The 22,329-nt window shown below is 47.6% G+C and overlaps 1 protein-coding gene across 3 annotated transcripts in view; it reads left to right on the top strand.

The window, feature by feature from the left end:
• Positions 1-20,711, top strand: part of INPP5F (inositol polyphosphate-5-phosphatase F) — a 54,814-nt gene extending 34,103 nt beyond the window's left edge. For all 3 annotated transcript variants that reach the window (XM_068166120.1, XM_068166119.1, XM_068166121.1), the window contains 12 exons: positions 1,993-2,060; positions 2,508-2,632; positions 3,772-3,849; positions 4,577-4,697; positions 6,584-6,712; positions 7,080-7,197; positions 7,866-8,064; positions 9,011-9,082; positions 9,176-9,249; positions 10,566-10,694; positions 11,384-11,471; positions 17,998-20,711. In XM_068166120.1, coding sequence (XP_068022221.1) covers positions 1,993-2,060; positions 2,508-2,632; positions 3,772-3,849; positions 4,577-4,697; positions 6,584-6,712; positions 7,080-7,197; positions 7,866-8,064; positions 9,011-9,082; positions 9,176-9,249; positions 10,566-10,694; positions 11,384-11,471; positions 17,998-19,132 — 2,336 coding nt within the window. In that variant the 3' untranslated portion in view covers positions 19,133-20,711. The remainder of the gene's footprint in view (positions 1-1,992; positions 2,061-2,507; positions 2,633-3,771; positions 3,850-4,576; positions 4,698-6,583; positions 6,713-7,079; positions 7,198-7,865; positions 8,065-9,010; positions 9,083-9,175; positions 9,250-10,565; positions 10,695-11,383; positions 11,472-17,997) is intronic.
• The last annotated feature ends 1,618 nt before the right edge of the window (positions 20,712-22,329 follow it).

Genomic DNA, 22,329 nt, shown 5'->3' with positions numbered 1-22,329 from the left:
CAGAGCTCTGACTTCTTGTCCTTTGTAAATTTCCAGAAGTCTTGGATTTTACTAAGTCCCTGATTTATGTCTAATCTTGTGGCAGTGTTTCCTGTGTTGGAAAGAGACTGTTTGCCTTTCTTGTTTGAGAATCTGCTTAGAAATGTCTTACAAATGTCTTTGAACACAAAGATGACTTATGCTGATGTTCCCTCTGCCATTAAAAAAACTATTTTTAGGGCTGAAAATAAAGTCTCTTTCCAAGGTGGCTGTGATGTTAGAAAGTTAAACAGCTGTTCTTCCCTGTGTCTTGAGTAAGAGCCAGAGCAAAATGGGCCTTTGGGGTTGCTCAGAAACTTGGACAAAGCCCATGATTTTAAGTTGAGAAGCAGTTACTATCTTTGCTAACAGGTTGGGTGATTTTATACAAAGCCTGGAGATTATCATAATATCAGTCAGGGTTGGAAGGGACCACAAGGATCATCTAGTTCCAACCCCCCTGCCATGGGCAGGGACACCCCACACTACATCAGGCTGGCCAGAGCCTCAGCCAGCCTGGGCTGAAACACCTCCAGGGACAGGGCCTCAACCACCTCCCTGGACAACCCATTCCAGGGCTTCACCACTCTCATGGGGAAGAACCTCCTCCTCACATCCAGCCTGAATCTCCCCACCTCCAACTTCATTTCCTTCCCCCTAGTCCTATCACTACCTGGAGAGGAATGGCTTGTTGCCACATCCTGGACATTCAAATGAAGTCAAAGGGAGGGAAGTAAAAATAAGTCACCTCTTAAGTTCTCCTCCTTCCTGATACTTGGGAGACATTTCGGGAGTCCCAAATAAAAGCTTGTGCTGTGGCAACTTTTTATAGAGCTGAGCAGGTTTGTGGTGTTTGTTGTTACCTTTCCTTCTGAGAGAATTAGTTTCAAAGAGTATCAAGGAATTGCATTTAATTTGGTAGATTTACAAATAGGAATTGAGACTTTGAGGCACCAACTGGGCAGTGGTTTAGGGTTTTAGTTACCTATAGTTGTGTTTTGTCCTTTAGGAGAACAGGCTAAGATTTCCAGTATTAGCCCCTGTCCTTCATGCCACCCTCTGCAATTTGCAAACCTTGCTTGTAACTCAATTTTGTTTCCTCAAAAAGGTGTAAACCCAACATCCCTTCTTTTCCAGGAGAGGTGCTTGTGTGGGTGCATGGTGGATAAGTGGAAGGATTAAATGGGCTCAGCCTGCTCTGCACAAAGCCCAGAGTAAACTGGAAGTGTTTAAGAAGAGACTGGATGAGGCACTTGGTGCCATGGTTTAGTTGATCAGATGGTGTTGGGTCATAGGTGGGACTTGATGATCTCAAAGGTCATTTCCAGCCTGGTTAATTCTGTATTGAGAATGTATGAATGTTGTTTCCTGTGCGCTGTAAGAGAGCAGCAATGCTGAAATTGAGCAGGTTGAAAGATGCAACTCTACAACTACCTGAGGGGTGGTTGTGGCCAGGAAGGGGTTGGTCTCTTCTCCCAGGCAACCAGCACCAGAACAAGAGGACACAGTCTCAAGCTGCACCAGGGGAAGTTTAGGCTCGAGGTGAGGAGGAAGTTCTTCACCGAGCGAGTCATTCGTCATTGGAATGTGCTGCCCTGGGAGGTGGTGGAGTCATTGTCCCTGGAGGTGTTCAAGAGGAGATTGGACGTGGCACTTGGTGCCATGGTCTAGTCATGAGGTCTGTGTTGATAGGTTGGACTCAATGATCCTCGAGGTCCTTTCCAACCTAAGTTATACTGTGATACTGTGATGCATCAAAGTAATTCTGTGCAATGTGTCCTGCGTCTAAGTACTTTCAAGTGTAGCTGTCTAAACACAGTCCCATGCTAGCTACTGTGAAGAAAATTAACCCTATCCCAGCCAAACCCAGCACACTTGGCTTTTTAGAGTATAGGTTTGGGCATGGCTTAATACTTCAAACAGATTTTGTTGCTGAACAGGTTGCTGCTGTCTTAACACTGCTCTGCCTTGTAGGTGAGAATGAAACGGTGTCCTGTTTTCGTGCACACTTTGAAGAGCAGCTGAGAAATTACAAGAAGCAGGTGAGTGCAGCATGAGAAAATGAATCATCTCCTGAAAATGCAGGGGATGCCAGCTCATGGTTTTAGCTTGTTTGTCTTTTTGGTGTTAGGAGGTGTGGTTTTCTAGGAGCTTATTGATAACTGGAAGGGTGGTACATAAAGAGATTTTTACCAAGTTTTTCAAGGATCCTTGTAAGTAACCTCTAAGGAACAGCAGTAACTCACATGTGTTGTCCCCACTTTGGTTCTGCCTGTCCTGTGAGTTCATAGTTTCCCCTGTGTTAAAACTCAGCTAGGCAGGTAATTTTTGGAGCTTATTTGATCTTGGGTACAAACTAACAAAAATTGTCCCCTCAGCAAGATTGCCTACAGAGCTTTTAACTGTTGAGCTGTTTGTTTTTCCGTGCTATGTGTCTAAGCAAATCATGCAGCAGATGACAAGTGTTAACTAGTTAAACTTTTGAACAGGTTATTATTAATTTGGTGGATCAGACAGGCAGAGAGAAGATTATTGGAGATGCTTACCTTAAACAAGTTCTTCTGTACAACAATGCAAATCTGACCTATGTTTCATTTGACTTCCATGAGCACTGGTAAGAAACCTTTTAAAAATGTCACTTTGCAGCTTTTGTTAACGTGAAAAGAGAGTGGGAAGGAGGAGAAAAGCCATTATTGTTTCTACTTCTGCATGAAACACTTTGAAAGGGGGAGAATGCACTTTGTAAGCCAAAGAACCATAAGAGATCAAGTTCATGGAATCATAGAACAGTTTGGATTGGAAGGGACCTTAAAGATCATCTTGTTCCAAGCCTCCTGTCGTGGGCAGGGACAGCTCTTGGGACTAGGTTGCTCAAGGTCTCATCCAACCCAGCCTTGAAGACTTCCAGGGTTGGCTCCTAGTTTGAGTAACCAGGCAGTGCTGTTTGATCTTGTGTCCCTGACTTGTTAAATGTACAGTTATTAAACAAAGCTTAGGAGCTGTTGGCATTTTTCAAGCAAGAGGTTTTCCTTAAATATGCTCTGAATCCAAATCCTTAACCATGCTGTGAATGTCAAGCTGTGGCTGACCTGCTTTCCAAAGCATGTAGCTTTCTGCTCCTAATTCTTTACTACAAGGCATTCTTTTATTTCTCTTGCTTACTGCTATAAACATATACCAGTACAAATGTTCAAATCAGGAATCAGCTGTCACTTCTGTTTGCTTTTCTCCCAAGAACTGTTGTAGTGCCTAGGACTGTTTGTTTCTTTACTGTGAGCATGAGTGAATAGAGAACAACAGTGCAACCAGCTTGGTGGGGTGGGGGAGGAGGGGATCATGAAGGGGCTCATGTGCTGTAGGTGGGTTTTGTACAGAATCACTGCTAAAGCAGGGTAGGACATCCTCATTTCAAATCTGTAGTGGCTACTCTTGTTGAGGCTGTGCCCAAGATGAGAACAGAATGCTGCTCATGCCTGAATAGCTGCTCACTTGTTCTTCCTTATGGAAGCAGCAATCAAGAATGCAAATTCTTGAGAAACTGAAGATCTGAATCTCTTGCCTCAGGTTCAGACATTGAACTGTCCTTAACTGGTTCTAAATTGTGGCTGCTACTTAAAGCTTACTACAGGAGAGAATCTCCCTCCCGCTTAGCTGAAGCACTATCGTTGCTAACATTACAGATAACACAAAGTAATGAAAGACAAGAATCACTGCTGTAGGTCAAACTAACTTGTGTAAAATTCTGTGTTCTAGCCGAGGAATGAAGTTTGAGAATGTCCAAACACTAACTGATGCCATTCATGATATTATTCTTGACATGAAATGGTGCTGGTAGGTACTCAACTCTTTTTAGATGAGCGTAAAGCATTTGTGGAGAAGTTAAACCAGTGAATATTCACAGGCCTTGACTTTCTCATAATTGATATGTTCTATATTCCCCTCTTGGTGCCTAGCCTGTGTGTCAGAGCTTCTGTGTTCTGAAGTGTTGGTATTATACACACCCCAGCAAAAAATCTCAGATGCTGGTTTCTGACTCAGGCTTACTGCATTTAATACTTTTAGGGGCTTTATATTCCATGTGAGACACACAGTATTCGACCCACATGCCCTGGAAGGCCAACCTTGCTATTGCTAACCTTAGGCATGTTTGAGCTTTGGTTTGTACTGATTGAAGTTCCTGCATTTTGGTAATGAGGATGGCTGCAGGCTCCAGCCCCTTCCTGGATGTTGTTCAATGCACTTTGTGAATGAAAGGCTGCTGTCATCGTTGGCTTTGGTGGTTTTGAAATGAAAGCTCATGTTATATATGAGTTGAATTCAACATCTGATTACACATGAAATTTATGGCCCCACCAGCATGTGTGTTGGATATCTAACCTAGACTCAGGAGGAGGTGCGACCAAGAGTAGTTAAATCTGGGAGGAGTGAGGCTAGGGTGATGAGTGGGGACTCTGAATAGCACAGCATGTGTAGAGTTGTCTGCTGTTTTGTAGAAGCTGATAGATAACCCTGGGTTTTAAGTGTCTCAGCATGCTTTTGTTCTCTTTCTGTTTGAAAGGGTTGACCAAGCTGGTGTGATTTGCAAACAGGAAGGCATTTTTCGAGTTAACTGCATGGACTGCCTGGATCGTACCAATGTTGTGCAGGCTGCTATTGCCAGAGTGGTCATGGAACAGCAGGCATGTATAGCTAATGTAGAGCTGCTTAAGTGCTGACTGCCTTACAACTTGCTACTCACAGGGAAGCCTGGGTTTGAGAACTGATAAACCGAGCTCTGCTGAAAAGGATCTTTGCAAATGAGTTAGGAAGCTGAAAGCTGTATCTGCAATTACAACAAAGCAGTGATGGCCAGTGTCTTCCTTCAGAGAAGTGACTCTCCACACCTTGTTTTCATTTGGTAATGTTAGTGTAAGTGGTGCAGTAATACAAAGCCAAAACACACCCTCTCTCTCCTCCAGTAAGTCACTCCCCTAAATGATATATTGAACTACTACAATCCAAGTAGAACCTGGTTGTGACTTTGGCCTTTCTGTAGTGAGATATTATGGTACAGCAAGTAGGGAGGTTAGTTGTCTCTTGTGTGTAGAGGAATAATTTACTTCATGATGTTAATACCCCAGATGGCTGAGAGTACCACACTCTGGAATATTTCTCCCTGTGTAGAGAAGGCATTGCCAAGCAGACTGACAGCCCTTCCTTTCAGTCTTCTTCCTCTGTCCTGCCTCCCACTTGCTTTTGGACACAAAAGCTCAGTGATGATTGTCTTCCTTTGTGGAGAATTAATAGTCCTGTAACTGAAACTTTGAAGCCTCAGTTACAGCCCAGCCCAAGATGAAGAAACCTGTCTGTGCTTAGAGTGAAGGATAAAGTGGGTCCTTCATTAGGATGAAGAATGAATGGCTCTGGCCATCTGGCAGTTCCTCTTTGTCATCTGCTTTTATGAGCTCCTGAGGTGGGGTACTGGGGATGAGTGGTGGGGGCAGCAATCCTGCAGTGTTCATTTTACAGTGCAAAGACAGTCTTTCAAAACCAGGAGTTACAGGCTCTTCTGAAGAGGACTTTGCTAATTCTTCTCACAGGAGTAGCTTGTGGTGTGCTACATCTTTATTATGTTAAAGCTGAAGTACTTTACAATCAATTCATAACTGAGAAGCACCCCAAGCACTGGAAGGTGACTGACATAAAATGGAAGACTGAGAGTTCCATATACCTTACCTCTGTATTTCCTTGGAACCACAGGACTTCCTTCCTCTCAGCTGGAAACTTAAATGAAGCTTTCAGAGTCAAGGCACAGGCCTATCACTTGCAAAGGGTGCTGGAGCACTTTGGTTGTACACTGAGGTTTGCCTCTGATTTAGCCCAAGTTCCTGCAGTTGCCTAACTGCACACTGCAGTTGTCTGCAGCTTTAGTCTGTGTAAAAACATTAGTGTGTCCTGTGCCAGAGTCTTACCTTGGGAAAACTTAGGTACTAGTTGTTCTGAAGAGTAAAATACCTTTCTCCCAGTACCCAAGAGTGACTGTCCAAAGTGCACAAGTGTTAATCCCCCACAAGGGATGAGGAAGGGTGAAGGTAGAGCCACCATGTTTGCTTTAGAAGCAGAAGATTGAGGGTCTGGAGTGCCTTGTGTTGTAACTGGAAAGAGATTCCATTGATTTTTATGCTTTTGAGGTCACAAATGTCTGGCAGTAGGAGACATTAACTTATTTATGCATGTTAAAGCTCTGTCCTGTCTGTTGTCCTGATATTTCCATTTCCTATAGAGAACTTTCCTGTATCTTGAGTAATCTGAAGGAACTTGTCTTCCTTCAGCTAGCTTTTGGGGAGACTGACTCCTGCTTCCATGATTGGTACATCACTGCTGCATCCAGTGATTAAATGTTGAACAATGAGTTAGTGATTCATTGCCAACAGCTGATTTAAGCTGACAAATGATCAGAATGGGTTCCTCTTTCAGATCTTGAGGTAGTTAATGAAATTCTTGGCAAGTGTTCTCATGTTCTTAATAAAATGAAACCAAAACACAATTAATCTTGAACCTTGTAATAACCTGTGTCAAATTCCAGCTCAAAAAACTGGGGGTGATGCCACCAGAACAGCCTTTGCCAGTGAAATGCAATAGGATCTACCAGATCATATGGGCAAACAATGGAGATGCCATAAGCAGGCAGTATGCTGGCACAGCAGCCTTGAAGGTAAGGAGTGGAAAGTGTTGTGTGTTCTGATGATGAGCAGGGTGGGATGCTACAGGCTTTGTCTCCACTGCTTTTATGTATCTCAAGATTAGCCAAATGCTTTGCATGGTTTGGTCTTGAATATATTGCCTTGCCTTTGTGTCACACAGAGTGTTGGACCTGTTGGAAAGCAGTGAAGGGGAAAGGGACCTGGGGGTCCTAGTGGATGGAAGGATGACCATGAGCCAGTAATGTGCATGAGCCAAGAAGGGCAATGCCATTCTGGGGTGGATTAGAAAGGCTGTGGTTAGAAAGTTGAGCTTCTTCTCACCTTCTGCTACTGCTTCAGAGTTGCATGTGTGCATGACTGGTGTTTTGTGTGTAACAGGGTGACTTCACAAGGACTGGTGAAAGAAAGCTGGCAGGGGTGATGAAGGATGGAGTTAATTCTGCAAACAGATACTACTTGAATCGTTTCAGGGATGCTTATAGGCAAGCAGTCATAGGTAAGAATACAATTTCAACCAAGCTGAACTACATAATGTGTAGAAAAGTTTATGGAAATCATCTTGGCTTTGTCTTGCTGACCTTTTTCTGAAGCTTGGAAGCTCCTCAAGTGTGTATAATGTTCATGTCTATGTAATGGACATCAGATAGAACAGCCATTCTCCACTTGGAGATGAAACAGAGGGATTACATGCAGCCTAACTTGCTGTAGAACTTCCTTCTGACTTCTTTTCATAGAATCAATAAGGTTGGAAAAGACCTCAGAGATCAAGTCCAGCCTATCACCCAACACCTCATGACTAAGCCATGGCTCCAAGTGCCACATCCAAGCCCTTTTTGAGCACCTCCAGGGACGGTGACTCCACCTCCCTGGGCAGCACATCCCAATGGCCAATGGGTGTTTAACTGTTTTGTAACACCTCTCCTTTAGACAAGGCTTAATCATTGTGATTCTTAAAATGGTGAGTTGACTCTCTCTGAAAGAAGATAGACATCTACCAAGTCTTTAGTGTCAGGCAATGTTCTGTTCAGAAAGAATAACCAAACCTTTTCAAGGGCATCTTCAAATATGGACCATTTGTAAAGCATGTACAAAGCCCTCAGGCTGGTGCTGTGTATCACTTCTAACTGCTGGTTCCTCCCTTGATACTTTGTGGGTTTTATTTAGATTTGATGCAGGGTATCCCTGTAACAGAGGATCTCTACTCCATCTTCACAAAAGAGAAGGAGCATGAAGCCCTGCACAAGGAGAATCTGAGGAGCCATCAGGAATTGATCAGCCAGCTGTTGCAGAGCTACATGAAACTGCTCTTACCAGATGATGAAAAATTCCATGGAGGATGGGCACTTATTGACTGTGATCCAAGGTTTGTTGAATGAAGTCATACCTGACCAGCTGCTGCTATCACACCTCTGTTCATTACTGGGGATTGTTGAAAGATATTGGTAGGATGTGTGAATGGGATCCAAGTGCTTTGTGGAGTAGCTGAAGTCCTTGTAGGGACTGAATGCTTGTAGTTGTGAAAGAGAAGGTTCTGTAAATGTGTGCTTTTCCCAAAGTGCCATAAAAATGGTGCATGCTGGAGCTACCCTTGAGACACCCCCTGGAAATGCAGTCAGTTAACATGGCCAAAGTGTGGTAGGCACTATGAAGAGGAATTCTCACCACCCTTAGTTCCAGAAGGGGCTGTTTGAGTTGTGCCTCCTAATTGCTTTATAGGGAAAATGACTTCAAAGACCTAGCTGATGAGATTCAATTCTTGTGTACTAAGTCAGTAGTAGGAAAGCTTAGTTTTCTCTTCATGATGAGTAGTGAGCTTAAGCCCTAACTTCACTGATAAGTCTCCTTATCAAGTTCAGAGTTCACTAACTTGTAAAAGAACAGTGGTTAGATCTCCTGCAGGTTAAACTTCAGCACCTAAAAATAGCAAAGCAGGATGTTATGGTATCTATTCAAAGCTCAGACTTCTCACCCTAACAGAGTCTGAGGTACTTTTCCACTTCCCTGTTAGCATTTTTAATAGCTTGATTCTATTTTGTTTGTGGCCCTGCTGCTGACCTATTTGGGCTGTTAGATACCTCCAAGTTTAACTCCATGCTTACCTGGATCCAGTCTAATGCTGCATCTTGGCTTGTGAAGTCTGTTGTGCACTTGTGAAGTGGAAAACTCTACCTTGGTTTTTCAGTGGCTATGAAAAGGTAGCAGTATCAAACATGCTGACACACTATAATTGAACCTCTTGGTATGGCAGACTGTCCCTAAAATACAGCTGGGCAAATAAAACCTTCATTATTCTTCTTCCCCTTCTTCAGTCTCATTGATGCCACTCATAAGGACGTGGATGTTCTGCTGTTGCTTTCTAATTGTGCCTACTACGTGGCCTAGTAAGTTACTGCTTTCTCTTCCTATGTCTAGTTCACTTCTAGTAGCTTTGTTTTGAGTAGGAAGCCTTAAATTCTGGTTCTTCTTTGTTCTAGTTACGATGATGAAATCGACAAAGTGAACCAATACCAAAGGTTAAGTCTTGAAGCTCTGGAAAAAATAGAGATAGGTAAGAGTGTAGTCACTGTGGCTTTCCTGCATGCTCTCAAAAGCTTCAGCATTTAGTCAAAACATCCTAGAGAGACTGTAACAGCAAACCTCAGTGTGTTGCATGTATCCTGTGTAGCCCACCACAGCTGGAGATGTGCTGCCTTGCTGGAAACAGATGCCAGGGTTGAGTCTGTGTTCTCTCACTGTCCTGGTCTTTGCTAGTGCTTGAAATAGAAGCTTTGATCAATGGGAGGTTTTGAAATTTCTCCCCTTTCACACTCTTAAAGCCCCCTGGGATACATCAAATTCCATTCTTTACCAAGTGATAGCAACAACTAGAATGAATCCTGGGTTTTGTACATTCAGTGCACTGGATTCTGAATTGTTCTTTGGAGCCACTTCATGGCATTTAAAACTCCCTTTTATCAAGGTCTGATGAGAACCATGCTGTTATGAAATCACCCTGTGGTGCTGGCTTAGCTGACTTGTTGTCTGAAGAATGTAACATCTGCAGGCTAAGCCCAGCATTTTTTTGCTGCAGGTATTAAAGGTGTGATTGACTTTTACAGATGAAAAAGGTATTCCAGTTGTAGAGAAGGGAATGGAACTTTGTGGGCCCCTGATAGTGTAACCCTCTATTGCACAACAATGATTTCATCATCTCCTTGCTGTAACTTTCACTACAACTGTGCAATTTCTGAGTTGGGTGGAAAGGAGACCTAATAGCAGCCTTCCAGTACCTGAACAGTATAAGAAGGATGGAGAGAGACTGCTTACAAAGACCTGTAGTAATAGGACAGGGGGCAATGGACTCAAACTAGAGAAGAGCAGATTTGGATTGGATGTTAAAAACAAGATTGGCACCATGAGGGTGTTGGAACACTGGGACAGGTGGTTGGGGGCCTGGGGGCTCTGTCCCTGGAGATATTCAAGGTGTGGCTCCACAGGGCTCTGGGCAACCTGATCTAGTTGAGGGTGTCCCTGCTGACTGTAGGGGTTTGGACTGGATGAGCTTTGGAGGTCTTTTCCAGCCCAGACCATTCTATGATTTCTTTAGAGCAGGACAGCCTTTAAAGGTCTCCCAAGAGTTTTCTCTCCTCCAGGCTAAACACCCCCAGCTCCCTTAGCTTGTCATAGAAGAGGTACTCCAACCCCTTCTCTGGCCTGTTCCATCAGGTTCATGTCCTTCCTATATTGAGGGCTGCAGACTTGGATGCAGCTTTTGATACTGAAACAGGCTGACAGCACTTCCATATTAGTTCAGGTTATGCCTTTGCAGTGCCTCTTTCAGAGTTTGGCTGAAGAAGCTTTCTACCCTCCTGCTGTGTTTCTCAGGGCCTGAGCCTACTCTCTTTGGCAAACCCAAGTTCTCCTGCATGAGGCTGCATTACAGATGCAAAGAGGCCAGTGGCTATTTCCACACCCTGAGAGCTGTGGTACGCAGCCCAGACGAAGATGGCAAAGGTTTGTTTTCTGCATGCAAGTGGATTTACTGCGCCAGGCTCGCCAGCAGACACTTTTTTTTCCCCTCCCCCCACTGCTCTTAGAGAAATTTCTGGAGAAGGATAATTTTTAATAATCCCCAGTTGTGAGGAGAGGGCAACCAACACAACCCTGTGTGCACACTGGAGCATTGCTCTTGTAAGACAAAGCAAAAGAAGTTTCAGGTCTGGCTTTAAAGCCACATTTCTCTCTAGCAATGAGACAGCTCCACCTCCTGATCCTTCCTGCTCCAAAGCCTGATAAAATGAGCTCTTAAAGAGCAGAAGAATTGATTGGTTTAGTGGGGTCAATGCCTAGAAATGCTCTTGCTTGCTGTTTAGCTGAATGAAATGAACAGCAGTGAGGGATAAAGTTTATTTCTTACTTGGAGCACTGAGTTTTATCTCTAAGAGTTGAGAATAAATATAATTTGCTTCTCTTCCTTGCATTGTGGCACTGACTCAGGCCTGGTATTTAGGGCTTATGGAAAGTCAAGACTTGTAAACTTCCTTTGTAAGCTTTAAATCAGAAATGAAACTTGGAGGGTGGAAAAAAAATGCAACCACCAAAGCCAATCAAACTTTGAACTTATTGCTTTGTAGATTTTGGAATAGGGGATTTCAGGGCTTGTTTTCTAAGGGTCTGACAGGCTGCTGTGCTTGGACTTTCAGACACTCTTCAGTGCATTGCTGAAATGCTGAGAATCACAAAGCAAGCAATGGGATTGGATGTGCCCATCATTGAGAAGAAGCTGGAGAGGTGAGTACTTAGAATAGAATAAACCAGATTGGGAGAGACCTTCAAGATCATTGCGTCCAACCTATCAACCAATCCAACCCACCTAAACAACTAACCCATGGCACCAAGCACCCCAGCAAGTCTCCTCCTGAACACCTCCAATGATGGTGACTCCACCACCTCCCTGGGCAGCCCATTCCAATGGGCAATCACTCTCTCTGTGTAGAACTTCCTCCTAACATCCAGCCTAAACCTCCCCTGGCACAGCCTGAGACTGTGTCCTCTTGTTCTGGTACTGGCTGCCTGGGAGAAGAGACCAACCTCTGCCTGTCTACAACCTCCCTTCAGGTAGTTGTAGAGAGCAATAAGGTCACCCCTGAGTCTCCTCTTCTCCAGGCTAAGCAATCCCAGCTCCCATCAGCTTCACTGATGTGAGCCTTCTGTGTCCCAGTTCTGCTTTTTCCTCAGTAGCCATTGGTGCATGGTACCAGCCAGATATGATGGCTAGAAGAAACATCTGTATCCAGCTGTGCTGCTAGGTGTTACGTTATCCATATCCTGCTCCAGTAGTAACTGTCTGCAAGTGCTTATAGAACTGTCAGGGTTGGAAGGGACCTCAAAGATCATCCAGTTCCAACCCCCCTGCCATGGCCAGGAACACCTCACACTACAGCAGGTTGCTCACAGCCACATCCAGCCTGGCCTTCAAAACCTCCAGGGATGAGGCTTCCACCACCTCCCTGGGCAACCTGTGCCAGTCTCTCACCACCCTCATGGGGAAGAACTTCTTCCTAACATCCAATCTGAATCTCTTCTTCTCTAGCTTAGATCCACTTCTCCCAGTTCTATCACCCCCTGACACCCTCAGAAGTCCCTCCCCAGCTTTCTTGTAGCCCCCTTCAGATATTTGAAGGCCAACAAATAAGGTTTCCTCAGAGCCTTCCCTTCAGACTGAACAACCCCAACTCCCTCAGTCTGTCCTCATAGCAGAGCAGCTCCAGCCCTCTGCTCATTCTCATAGTCCTCTGGGCACGTTCCAGCACACCCATATCCTTCTTGTAATAGGGGCTCCAGGAGTGGACACAGTACTCCAGGTGGGGTCTCATGAGAACAGTGTAGAGGGGGAGAATCACCTCCCTTGACCTGCTGGCCACACTTCTCTTGATGCAGCCCTGGCTCTGGTTGCCTTGAGGTATATTTTGAGGTGTAAGCAAGAATGCTTTTTCCTTATGGACCCACTCCCCAGAGAAGAGGAGGCTCAGGGTGACCTCATTGCCCTCTACAGCTACCTGAAAGGTGGTTGTAGCCAGGAAGGGGTTGGCCTCTTCTCCCAGGCAACCAGCACCAGAACAAGGGGACACAGTCTCAAGCTGCACCAGGGGAGGTTTAGACTTGAGGTGAGGAGAAAGTTCTTCACCAAGAGAGTCATTCGTCATTGGGATGTGCTGCCCAGGGAGGTGGTGGAGTCACCATCCCTGGAGGTGTTCAAGAGGGGATTGGACGTGGCACTTGGTGCCATGGTCTAGTCATGAGGTCTGTGGTGACAGATTGGACTCAATGATCTTTGAGGTCTCTTCCAACCTTAGTGATACTGTAAATAACACACAAATGCAGAGTAGGGGGTTCATGATTGGTTTGTCACATTTAATTTTCCCCACCTGGACTTAGTGCCTGCTACTGCAGCAGGAAGACAACCTGTGAAGTGTGGATCTGGTTTGGGTTGCACTGCAGCTGTGTGACAAATCCATTAGCAGGTCTTGTGTAAAGAAATGGCTGAAGCTAAGCTGGTGAACTCCTCAGTGTTAGCTGGAAGGGCACAGTTTTTGTTTTACAGCCCCATTAAGAGAAGAGGGTACTTGGGAGCTTAGCTGATCATTAAAAGCACTTACTGGGGGTGTATTAGAGGTTCTGTAATAAGTCAGTGGTCTGTAATGAAACAGAAGTAACCTTTATCTACAATTATTGGTGAGCTGTTGACAGTGAGGAAATCCTTTACAAAGAAGAATGGGGTGGAAAGAGGAGAGGATGGCTCACTGAAGCTGGAGTGTGGGGTGTGACCACAGAATCACGGAATGGTCTGAGTTGGAAGGGACCTCCAAGCCCCTCTGCAGTCAGCAGGGGCATCCTCACCTAGGGCAGGCTGCCCAGAGCCCTGTTGAGCCTCACCTTCCTCCCCCTCTCCAGGGATGGGTTTGGATGGTTTTGGACCCTTCCAATTCAGACTGTATGGACTTCCAGAAAATGTGTGTCACACAGTGGGCAATTCTCAAGCAAAACTGACCAGGGCACGTATGTCAATAAGTTTCTTCTGCTGCTTTGGCTTCTATTCCAGCTGCTTTTCCCAGCTGAGTAGAAAGTGTAGCAAGAAAGTCTTGCTTGTTTTCACAGGTACTGCAGACCCAACTGTTTGCTAAATAGTATCACAGTATCACAGTATCACTTAGGTTGGAAAGGACCTCGAGGATCATCGAGTCCAACCTGACACCGCAGACCCCATGACTAGACCATGGCACCAAGTGCCACGTCCAATCTCCCCTTGAACGCCTCCAGGGTCGATGACTCAACCACCTCCCTGGGCAACCCATTCCAATGCCGAATGACTCGCTCGGTGAAGAACTTCCTCCTCACCTCGAGTCTGAACCTCCCCTGGCGCAGCTTGAGACTGTGTCCCCTTGTTCTGGTGCTGGTTGCCTGGGAGAAGAGGCCAACTCCCTCCTGGCTACAACCACCCTTCAGGTAGTTGTAGAGGGCAATAAGGTCACCCCTGAGCCTCCTCTTCTCCAGGCTAAACAATCCCAGCTCCCTCAGCCTCTCCTCATAGGGCTTGTGTTCAAGGCCTCTCACCAGCCTTGTTGCCCTTCTCTGGACACGCTCAAGTGTCTCAATGTCCTTCTTAAACTGAGGAGCCCAGAACTGGACACAGTACTCAAGGTGCGGCCTAACCAGAGCAGAGTACAGGGGCACTATGACCTCCCTGCTCCTGCTGGCCACACTATTCCTAATGCAGGCCAGAATGCTATTGGCCCTCCTGGCCACCTGAGCACACTGCTGGCTCATATTCAGGTGGCTGTCGATCAGCACACCCAGGTCCCTCTCTGTCTGGGAGCTCTCCAGCCACTCCGACCCCAGCCTATAGCTCTGCATGGGATTGCCATAGCCAAAGTGCAGCACTCGGCACTTGGACTTGTTGAAAGCCATCCCATTGGACTCTGCCCATCTGTGCAGTCAGTCGAGGTCCCTCTGCAGAGCCTTTCTACCCTCTAACTGACTAACATCTGCCCCTAACTTTGTGTCATCTGCAAACTTGCTGATGACTGACTCGACCCCTTCATCCAGATCATCAACGAATATGTTGAAGAGGACAGGGCCCAGCACTGATCCCTGGGGGACACCACTGGTGACTGGCCTCCAGCTGGATGCGGCACCGTTCACGACCACTCTCTGGGCCCGGCCCTCCAGCCAGTTCCTAACCCAGCACAGAGTGTAGTGGTCCAATCCACAGGCTGACAGCTTAGTCAGCAGTTTGCTGTGGGGGACGGTGTCAAAGGCCTTGCTGAAGTCTAGGTAGACCACATCCACAGGCCTCCCCACATCCACCAGGCGGGTCACCTGATCATAGAAAGAGATCAGGTTGGAGAGGCAGGATCTGCCCTTCCTGAATCCATGTTGGCTGGACCTGAGCCCTTGGCCATCCTTCAGGTGCGCAGTTATTGCTGCCAGGATAATCTGCTCCATCACTTTCCCTGGCACTGAGGTCAGGCTGACTGGCCTGTAGTTTCCAGGTTCCTCCATCCGACCCTTCTTGTGGATGGGGACCACATTGGCCAGTTTCCAGTCATCTGGGACCTCACTGGTGAGCCAGGACTGGAGGAAAATGATGGAGAGTGGCCTAGCTAGCACATCTGCCAGCTCTCTCAGCACCCTAGGATGGATCCCATCTGGTCCCATGGACTTGTGGATATCCAAGTGGCTCAGCAGGTCCCGAACTAACTCCTCATGGATTTCCAGGGTATTACTCTGCTCCCCGACCCCAACGCCCAGCTCCGGAGACCACTCGTCCTGAACTCCTGCCTTGCTGTTAAACATTGAGGTAAAGAAGGTGTTCAGGACCTCAGCTTTATCCTCATCCTCAGTAACTGTGTTCCCCTCCAGGTCCACTAGGGAGTTCAGGTTCTTCCTGCCCTTCTTCTTATTGTTAATATATTTATAAAAATGCTTTTTATTGTCTTTGACTGAGGTGGCCAGCTTCAGTTCCAGCTGGGCCTTAGCCTCCCTAATTTTATTCCTACATAATCTAACAGCTTCCTTGAACATACCTCGAGAAGCCTTCCCCTCCTTCCAAAGGTGATACAGCCTCCTCTTCCCCCTTAAATCCTCCAGGAGCTGCTTGCTCATCCAGGCTGGTCGCCTTCCCCGCCGGCTTGCCTTCCGGCACATGGGAACCGCCAGTTCCTGTGCCTTCAAGAGCTCCTGTTTGAAGTAGGTCCAACCCTCCTGAACCCCTTGGTTCATGAGGGCTGGTACCCAGGGGACTTTGCAGACAAGTTTTTTAAATAGGCTGAAGTTCGCCCTTCGGAAGTCCAAGGTGGAGGTTCTGTTGGTGCTCCTCCCAATCTCCCTGCATAATGAAAACTTCACTATCTCGTGGTCACTGCACCCTAGGCAGCCTCCCACGATCACATCTCCCACCAGCCCTTCCCTATTGCAGAACAGCAGGTCAAGCAGAGCCTGTCCCCTGGTAGGCTCGCTTAACAGCTGTGTCAGGAAGCAGTCCTCCATTCGCTCCAGGAATCTTCTGGACTGCCTCCTCCCTGCTGAATTAAGTTCCCAGCAGATATCTGGGAGGTTGAAGTCACCAACAAGGACAAGATCAGATGATCTTGAGACAGCCTCCAGTTGCTTGTAGAACAACTCATCAGCCGCCTCATCCTGGTTGGGTGGTCTGTAACAGATTCCAATCAGGATGTCAGACTTGTTAGGTTGTCCTCTGATTTTAACCCACAGGCTCTCAACTACCTCATCTTCCACCACAAGTTGTGTGGCAGAGATTGACTCTCTAATATACAGAGCCACCCCTCCTCCTCTTCTCCCTCGCCTGTCTCTCCTAAAGAGCCTGTAACCCCCCATTGTAGCACTCCAATCGTGGGTGCTGTCCCACCAAGTTTCTGAGATGGCGACTACATCATAGTCGCCCTGATGGATTAGGACCTCCAACTCCTCTTGCTTGTTGCCCAGGCTGCGTGCATTGGTGTACATGCATCGCAGCTGGGTTCCTGACTTCTCAACTGACCCTACCTTGCGCCCTACTCTTACCTCTGCAGAGGGACCGATTGCCTCACCCACCCCCTTCAGACCTAGTTTAAAGCCCTCCTAATGAGCCCTGCCAACTCCAGTGCCAGGACTCTTTTACCCCTTCTAGATAGATGCACCCCATCAGGACCCAGCAGGTCAGGTGCAGTGAAAGTTGCCCCGTGGTCATAGAACCCAAAGTTCTGCCGCTGGCACCATCCCCTGAGCCAATTGTTGATGGTGTGGGTTCTCCCATTCCTCTCAGTGTACACCCCTGACACTGAAGGAATTGAGCAGAACACCACTTGAGCTCCTGCCCCATCAATCAATTGTCCAAGGGCCCTGAATTCCTTCTTAATTGTCCTAGTGCCCTTCCTGTCAATCTCATCACTCCCAGCCTGTATTACCATCAGAGGGTAATAGTCTGTGGGCTGGATTAATTCAGGGAATCTCTTCGCAATGTCCCTAACCCCTGCCCCTGGTAGGGAGCAGACCTCCCTGTGGGATGGGTCGGGACGACATATGGGTCCCTCAGTACCCCCCAGGAGAGAGTCCCCAACAACTATAACCCTTCTCCCTTTCTTTGTGGAGCTAGTCGTTATAGCCGGTGGGGACCGCTTGGGCTTAGGCTTCCCCCCCAGAGCTGGCCGTTACAGCTGGTGGGGTCCGCTTGGCCTTAGGCTCCCCTCTGGATGGCTGCTCTTCAGCCTCAGCCCTCTCATCCTTACTGCCCTCAGCCTGCAGGGCCTCATACTTATTATGCAAGGGCAGAGGAGGAGGAGGAGAGGGTCGGGGTGGACATGAAGTCAGGGTTAGAAAGGTAAAGAATCCAAAGGCAGTTCCACCCACACCTGCCAATGCCTGCAGCAGCTTGCTTTACCCCTTGCTTGGCTCTGCCATTCTGTCAGCCCTCCTTTGTTTGCCTTTTTGATGTGGGCACCTTTATGTAAAACAAGGAGAAGAGTAGCTGAAATGTCCATCTCTGTCATAGAAGTGGCCTGGAAGATGGTAAGCCTGTGTAACAACCAAAGGATCTTAGGGGTTGGAAGTGACCTCTGGAGATCTTGGGTTCCAATCCTCCTGCCAGAGCAGGACCATAGAATCCAGCACAGGTTGCAGAGGAACACATCCAGTCAGGGCTTCAAAGTCTCCAGAGGAGACCACTCCACAACCTCTCTGGGCAGCCTGTTCCAGTGCTCTGTGACCCTTACAGTAAAGAAGTTTTTCCTGCCCTGAGATGCTTTTCTTTCTCTTTCAGGAAGAGCAGTAAGCCTCATGAGGACATCATTGGCATTCGGTCCCAGAACAGAGGGTCCCTGGCCCAAGGCAAGAATTATTTGCTGAGCAAGTTCTCCTCTCTCAATCAGAAAGTGAAACAAACCAAGTCCAACGTCAACATCAGCAACCTGCGCAAGCTGGGCAGCTTTACCAAGCCCGAGATGAAAGTCAACTTCTTAAAGCCAAACTTGAAAGTGAACCTTTGGAAATCAGACAGCAGCCTGGAAACTTTAGAGAACCCAGCGGTGGATGCTCAAGTCCAGGCCGAGTCTGATACGGAAGGCTCAGACAACGATTCCTTCCACTCCGATGACTTCCTGACTAACTCCAAGTCGGATGAGGACCCCCAGCTGACTGACTCCCTGGAGAACATAGGGCAGGCAGACTACGTGCTGCCCAGCTGTGGGATCATCGCCTCGGCCCCGCGGCTGGGCAGTCGCTCGCAGTCTGTCAGCAGCACCGAGATGAGCATCAGCATCCACGTGCCCTCCGAGGGCCCTGTCTCCCAGGCGGACCGCTCGGACTGTGAGGACGTGCCCATGCCCTCTGCTGACAGTGCAGAGATGGAGCTTGCGAAGCCCATGGATGTCTACTGCCAGAGGTTTGTGCAGGACGCTCAAAAGCAGGTGTCAGGTGTGTTGGAGGCTGAGGCTGGCTCTCAAGAGCCCCAGCACGTAATGCATCAAACCAGCAATAACACAGCGAGGCAAGCAGAAGCCAAGGCTGAAGCCGTCAGAGACATTCCTTCCAGGCCATCCAAGCTGGATGTCCAGTCTGCTGAGCCACGTCCTCAGCTCTTATCTGTTGGTGGGACTGAATCCACTAAATCCCAGAAAAGCCCAGGATCTGTATCAGGCAACCTAGAGACAGGACTGCACACGACTCCTTCCCCGGCTGACGGCAGCAGCAGCAGAGCTGTGTCTCCCTTTGCGAAGATTCGCAGCTCCATGGTGCAGGTTGCTAACATCACGCAAGCAGGACTGACTCAAGGGATCAATTTTGCAGTGGCCAAGGTCCAGAAGAGCCCTGCAGAACCAGAAGCTCTGAACGAGATCAAACAGAAAGAACTGAGAGAAATGTTTACGCAGTGCCAGACACGAATCATTCAAATCTAAGCTGCCGCTTTGGGGAGCGTTCACAGTAGGACAACGGGACTGACTGTGGCACCAACTGCTACAGAACACTGGCATCAGTCATGTGGGCAACTTGTTTACAGGAAGGGAGAGACACAAAGGGATTTGGTTCTGGCCAAGCTTTGTGATTGCCTCAGGCAGCTGAGGCAGAAGGGTAACCCATAGCTAAAGCGGTAGTGTAGACACTGGGATGTGGTGAGCGTGTTGGCTGCCTTGGGTGCGTTGCACAGTTACTTTGGGTTTGACTTTTGTTGGGTTCTTTGTTCTTTTTTGGCCCTTTGGAGACTGGTTTTGCAGCTCTTCTGAGTTCTCCAGGAAAGGATTTACAGTGGAAAAGGTGGCACTGCACTTCTGTGACCTTACTTAACCCTGCACTGCACCAGCAAAATCACTTAGCGGTAAAGGACACTTTAGTTTTCCTTTAGTCTTGTTACTTGTTTCCATGGAAGGCTGAAACGCAACTTCCTCTGACCTGTGCCTCTACAGGGGGAATTGATGATGCTTTTTTTTGGGGGGTTGGATTTAGTTGTCTTAACCTGGAATTTGCATTACTATTACTTTTTTTGTTTCTTTCTTCCCTGGGACACTTTCAGTGAGGGCAGAACTTAACAGATCCACTTTGAAACACCTCCAGTCCTGCAGTGCTGGTTGACTTAATGGATTTTGCTTTTTCCTCACTGGTTTTCAGATGAGGGGGAATGGAGCCAGTGTCCTCCAGTTGTCTTGTCCATGCTGAAACTGTTCCCATTCCCCCTTTTCCTGAATTCCAAACACTAGCAGCTGGCTGTAACTTGGTCTGTGTGTGAAGCAAGCCAAGCCAGATACCTGTCCTTCAGCCTTCATCTCCCTCTGTGCTGTGCTTTTGTTTGAGCTATGTTCCAACTGTCCATGTGCAAAGAACTTCTGAAGCAGCGGTGTGGTACTCCATGAGCTCAGTGTTGCACTAGAGCATAGCTGTCAGCATCTAATCTAAACCAAGCTCATTACCAGCTCCAGCTTTGCATACTTGCAGGGTAAAGGCTGAGCATCCATTCATGCTGGCTAGAGAAACCAAACCCTTGTTTGTGTGTGTCAAAACCCCTCCAATCTCTCTGACTTACTCGTTCCCAGGAATGCCTTTGCCATGCCAGTCTAGTATAGGACACGATCCCAAAGCTACTGTAAAGCAGGATCTGACTCTGCTGTGGTTTGTAGCTAGAACCACCCTTAGAGACCCAGAGCCTCCCTCTTCTTAGTCCATGTACTGTAGATAGGCTGCACGTGGTGTTCCAAGAAACTCTTGTCCTAGGGGTAGGGTAGTGCAGTGTCTTAGGACTCCTGGTGTGTCTGAAATGGTTATCACCTCACCCTGAGGGGCTGGAACTTTGATAAACAGAGTGGGTTTATTTATTTGTTTAACTACCAGTGAGGTGGGGTTGGGTGCTTGTGTGTTTGTTGGGTTGGCTGTGGTTTGTGTTTGCTGAGTGTTCATACCTGTGGCTCTATTTAAACTGAAACTCCTGCTGTATTTTAATGTGAGCAATAGACACCACATATTTTAATAATAAAAGGGGAAGCAAAAGGTGCAGTTGTCTTCATTTTTGCTGTGGGGCTGCAACTGCAAAACATGACTTCAGTTCTTCTGTGGGGCTGTGACTTAAGGTGAAAGGAGCCTGCTCCAGCCCTGCCTGCTCCAGCCCTGCCTGCTCCAGCCCTGCCTGCTCCAGCCCTGCCTGCTCCAGCCCTGCCTGCTCCAGCCCTGCCTGCTCCAGCCCTGCCTGCTCCAGCCCTGCCTGCTCCAGCCCTGCCTGCTCCAGCCCTGCCTGCTCCAGCCCTGCCTGCTCCAGCCCTGCCTGCTCCAGCCCTGCCTGCTCCAGCCCTGCCTGCTCCAGCCCTGCCTGCTCCTTGCCCAGGACCATGTCTAGACAGCTTTCAAGGAGTAAGGCTGGGGCCTCCCCCACCCCTCTTGCAGTGCTCAGCCTTCACACTAAGAAGTGTTCCTTGATGTTCAGAAGCAATCTCTTGTGTTCTGGTTTGTACCCATGGCTACTTGTCCTACCTCTCACTGGGCACCACCTGCAGGAGCCTGGTGCTCTCCTCTTTGCAGCTCTTCAGGCAGTTGCCTGAGAGGGGATCTTACTAATGTAAGGGACACAAAATCCTGACCAAAATCCTTTCTCCTTCTAGCACTGTGCTGCCACAACCCTGCCCTCAGTAGGGAGAAGAAAACCACAGACATGTTTGTGAGAGCATTTTAAACTGCCTGAGCCTTGGTACTTGTAAAGGTACTGGAGGGGGAGAGAGGGGAGTCCAGAAGCTTTGCCATCCTTTTGGCAGAAGAAACTTGACTCTATGCTGATTTCTGCAGGCCAGGAGTCCTTCAGGGTAAAGGGACTCTCATCTTCAAACAAAAGGGGGTTAGGCAACACTCTGGAAACCAATTCCTGACCTCCTCTAGGGCTGATCCAAAATGTCCTTCTAATACTTAACAAATGAGACAGTCTCACCTAATCCATACCAACATGCATAAGCCCATCCTCTAAGCTGTGCTGCAAGCAGCTGCTTGCCAGCCAGGCTGCCTTCTGAGGAGAGACTTCCCTTCCTTCCTGTATTTGTTCAGCTGCTTGACTTCATATGAGTGTAAGCCAAGGCAGATGAACCCATGAATATTCATTTTAGGGCACAGAACTTGGCTCACATTGAAGAGAAACTATTTCTGGGTCTTTTAATAAAGAGTGTGCAGAGACAAAGGCCACTTCCAGCTTGTGTTTTGAGCTAATGCCATCCTTAGAACAGAAATGTGCAACAAAAAGAGGGAGGGGGTCCTGTTCACTCACTCTTGAGAATCATAGAATTGTCAAGGCTGGAAGGGATCTCAAGGATTCTCCAGTTCCACCCCCCTGCCATGGGCAGGGACACCTCACACCACAGCAGGTTGCTCACAGCCACATCCAGCCTGGCTGCAAACACCTCCAGGCAGGAGGCTTCCACCACCTCCCTGGGAGGTGGTAGAAGAGGCTCAGTAGAGAGGGTATCAGCTTCATGTGAGTCTGGCAGGAGGCAAAGAGGAAAGGGGGAAAGAAGATTTTTAGGAAAATAGAAAGGTGAAGAGCAGGATCAATTAAAGCAATGAATTGTAGCTTAGCTCCATCCTTCTCCCCCGAGCCTAAGGAGGGCTTTCTGCATTATGGAATCAGAGA

The sequence above is a fragment of the Melanerpes formicivorus genome, unplaced genomic scaffold (assembly GCF_026170545.1).
Source record: "Melanerpes formicivorus ecotype bairdi unplaced genomic scaffold, bMelFor1.0.p_v2 SCAF_97, whole genome shotgun sequence".
Classification (NCBI taxonomy): domain Eukaryota; kingdom Metazoa; phylum Chordata; class Aves; order Piciformes; family Picidae; genus Melanerpes; species Melanerpes formicivorus.
Note: the sequence above shows the minus strand (reverse complement) of the source record. Positions and strands in the feature narration are given on the sequence as shown.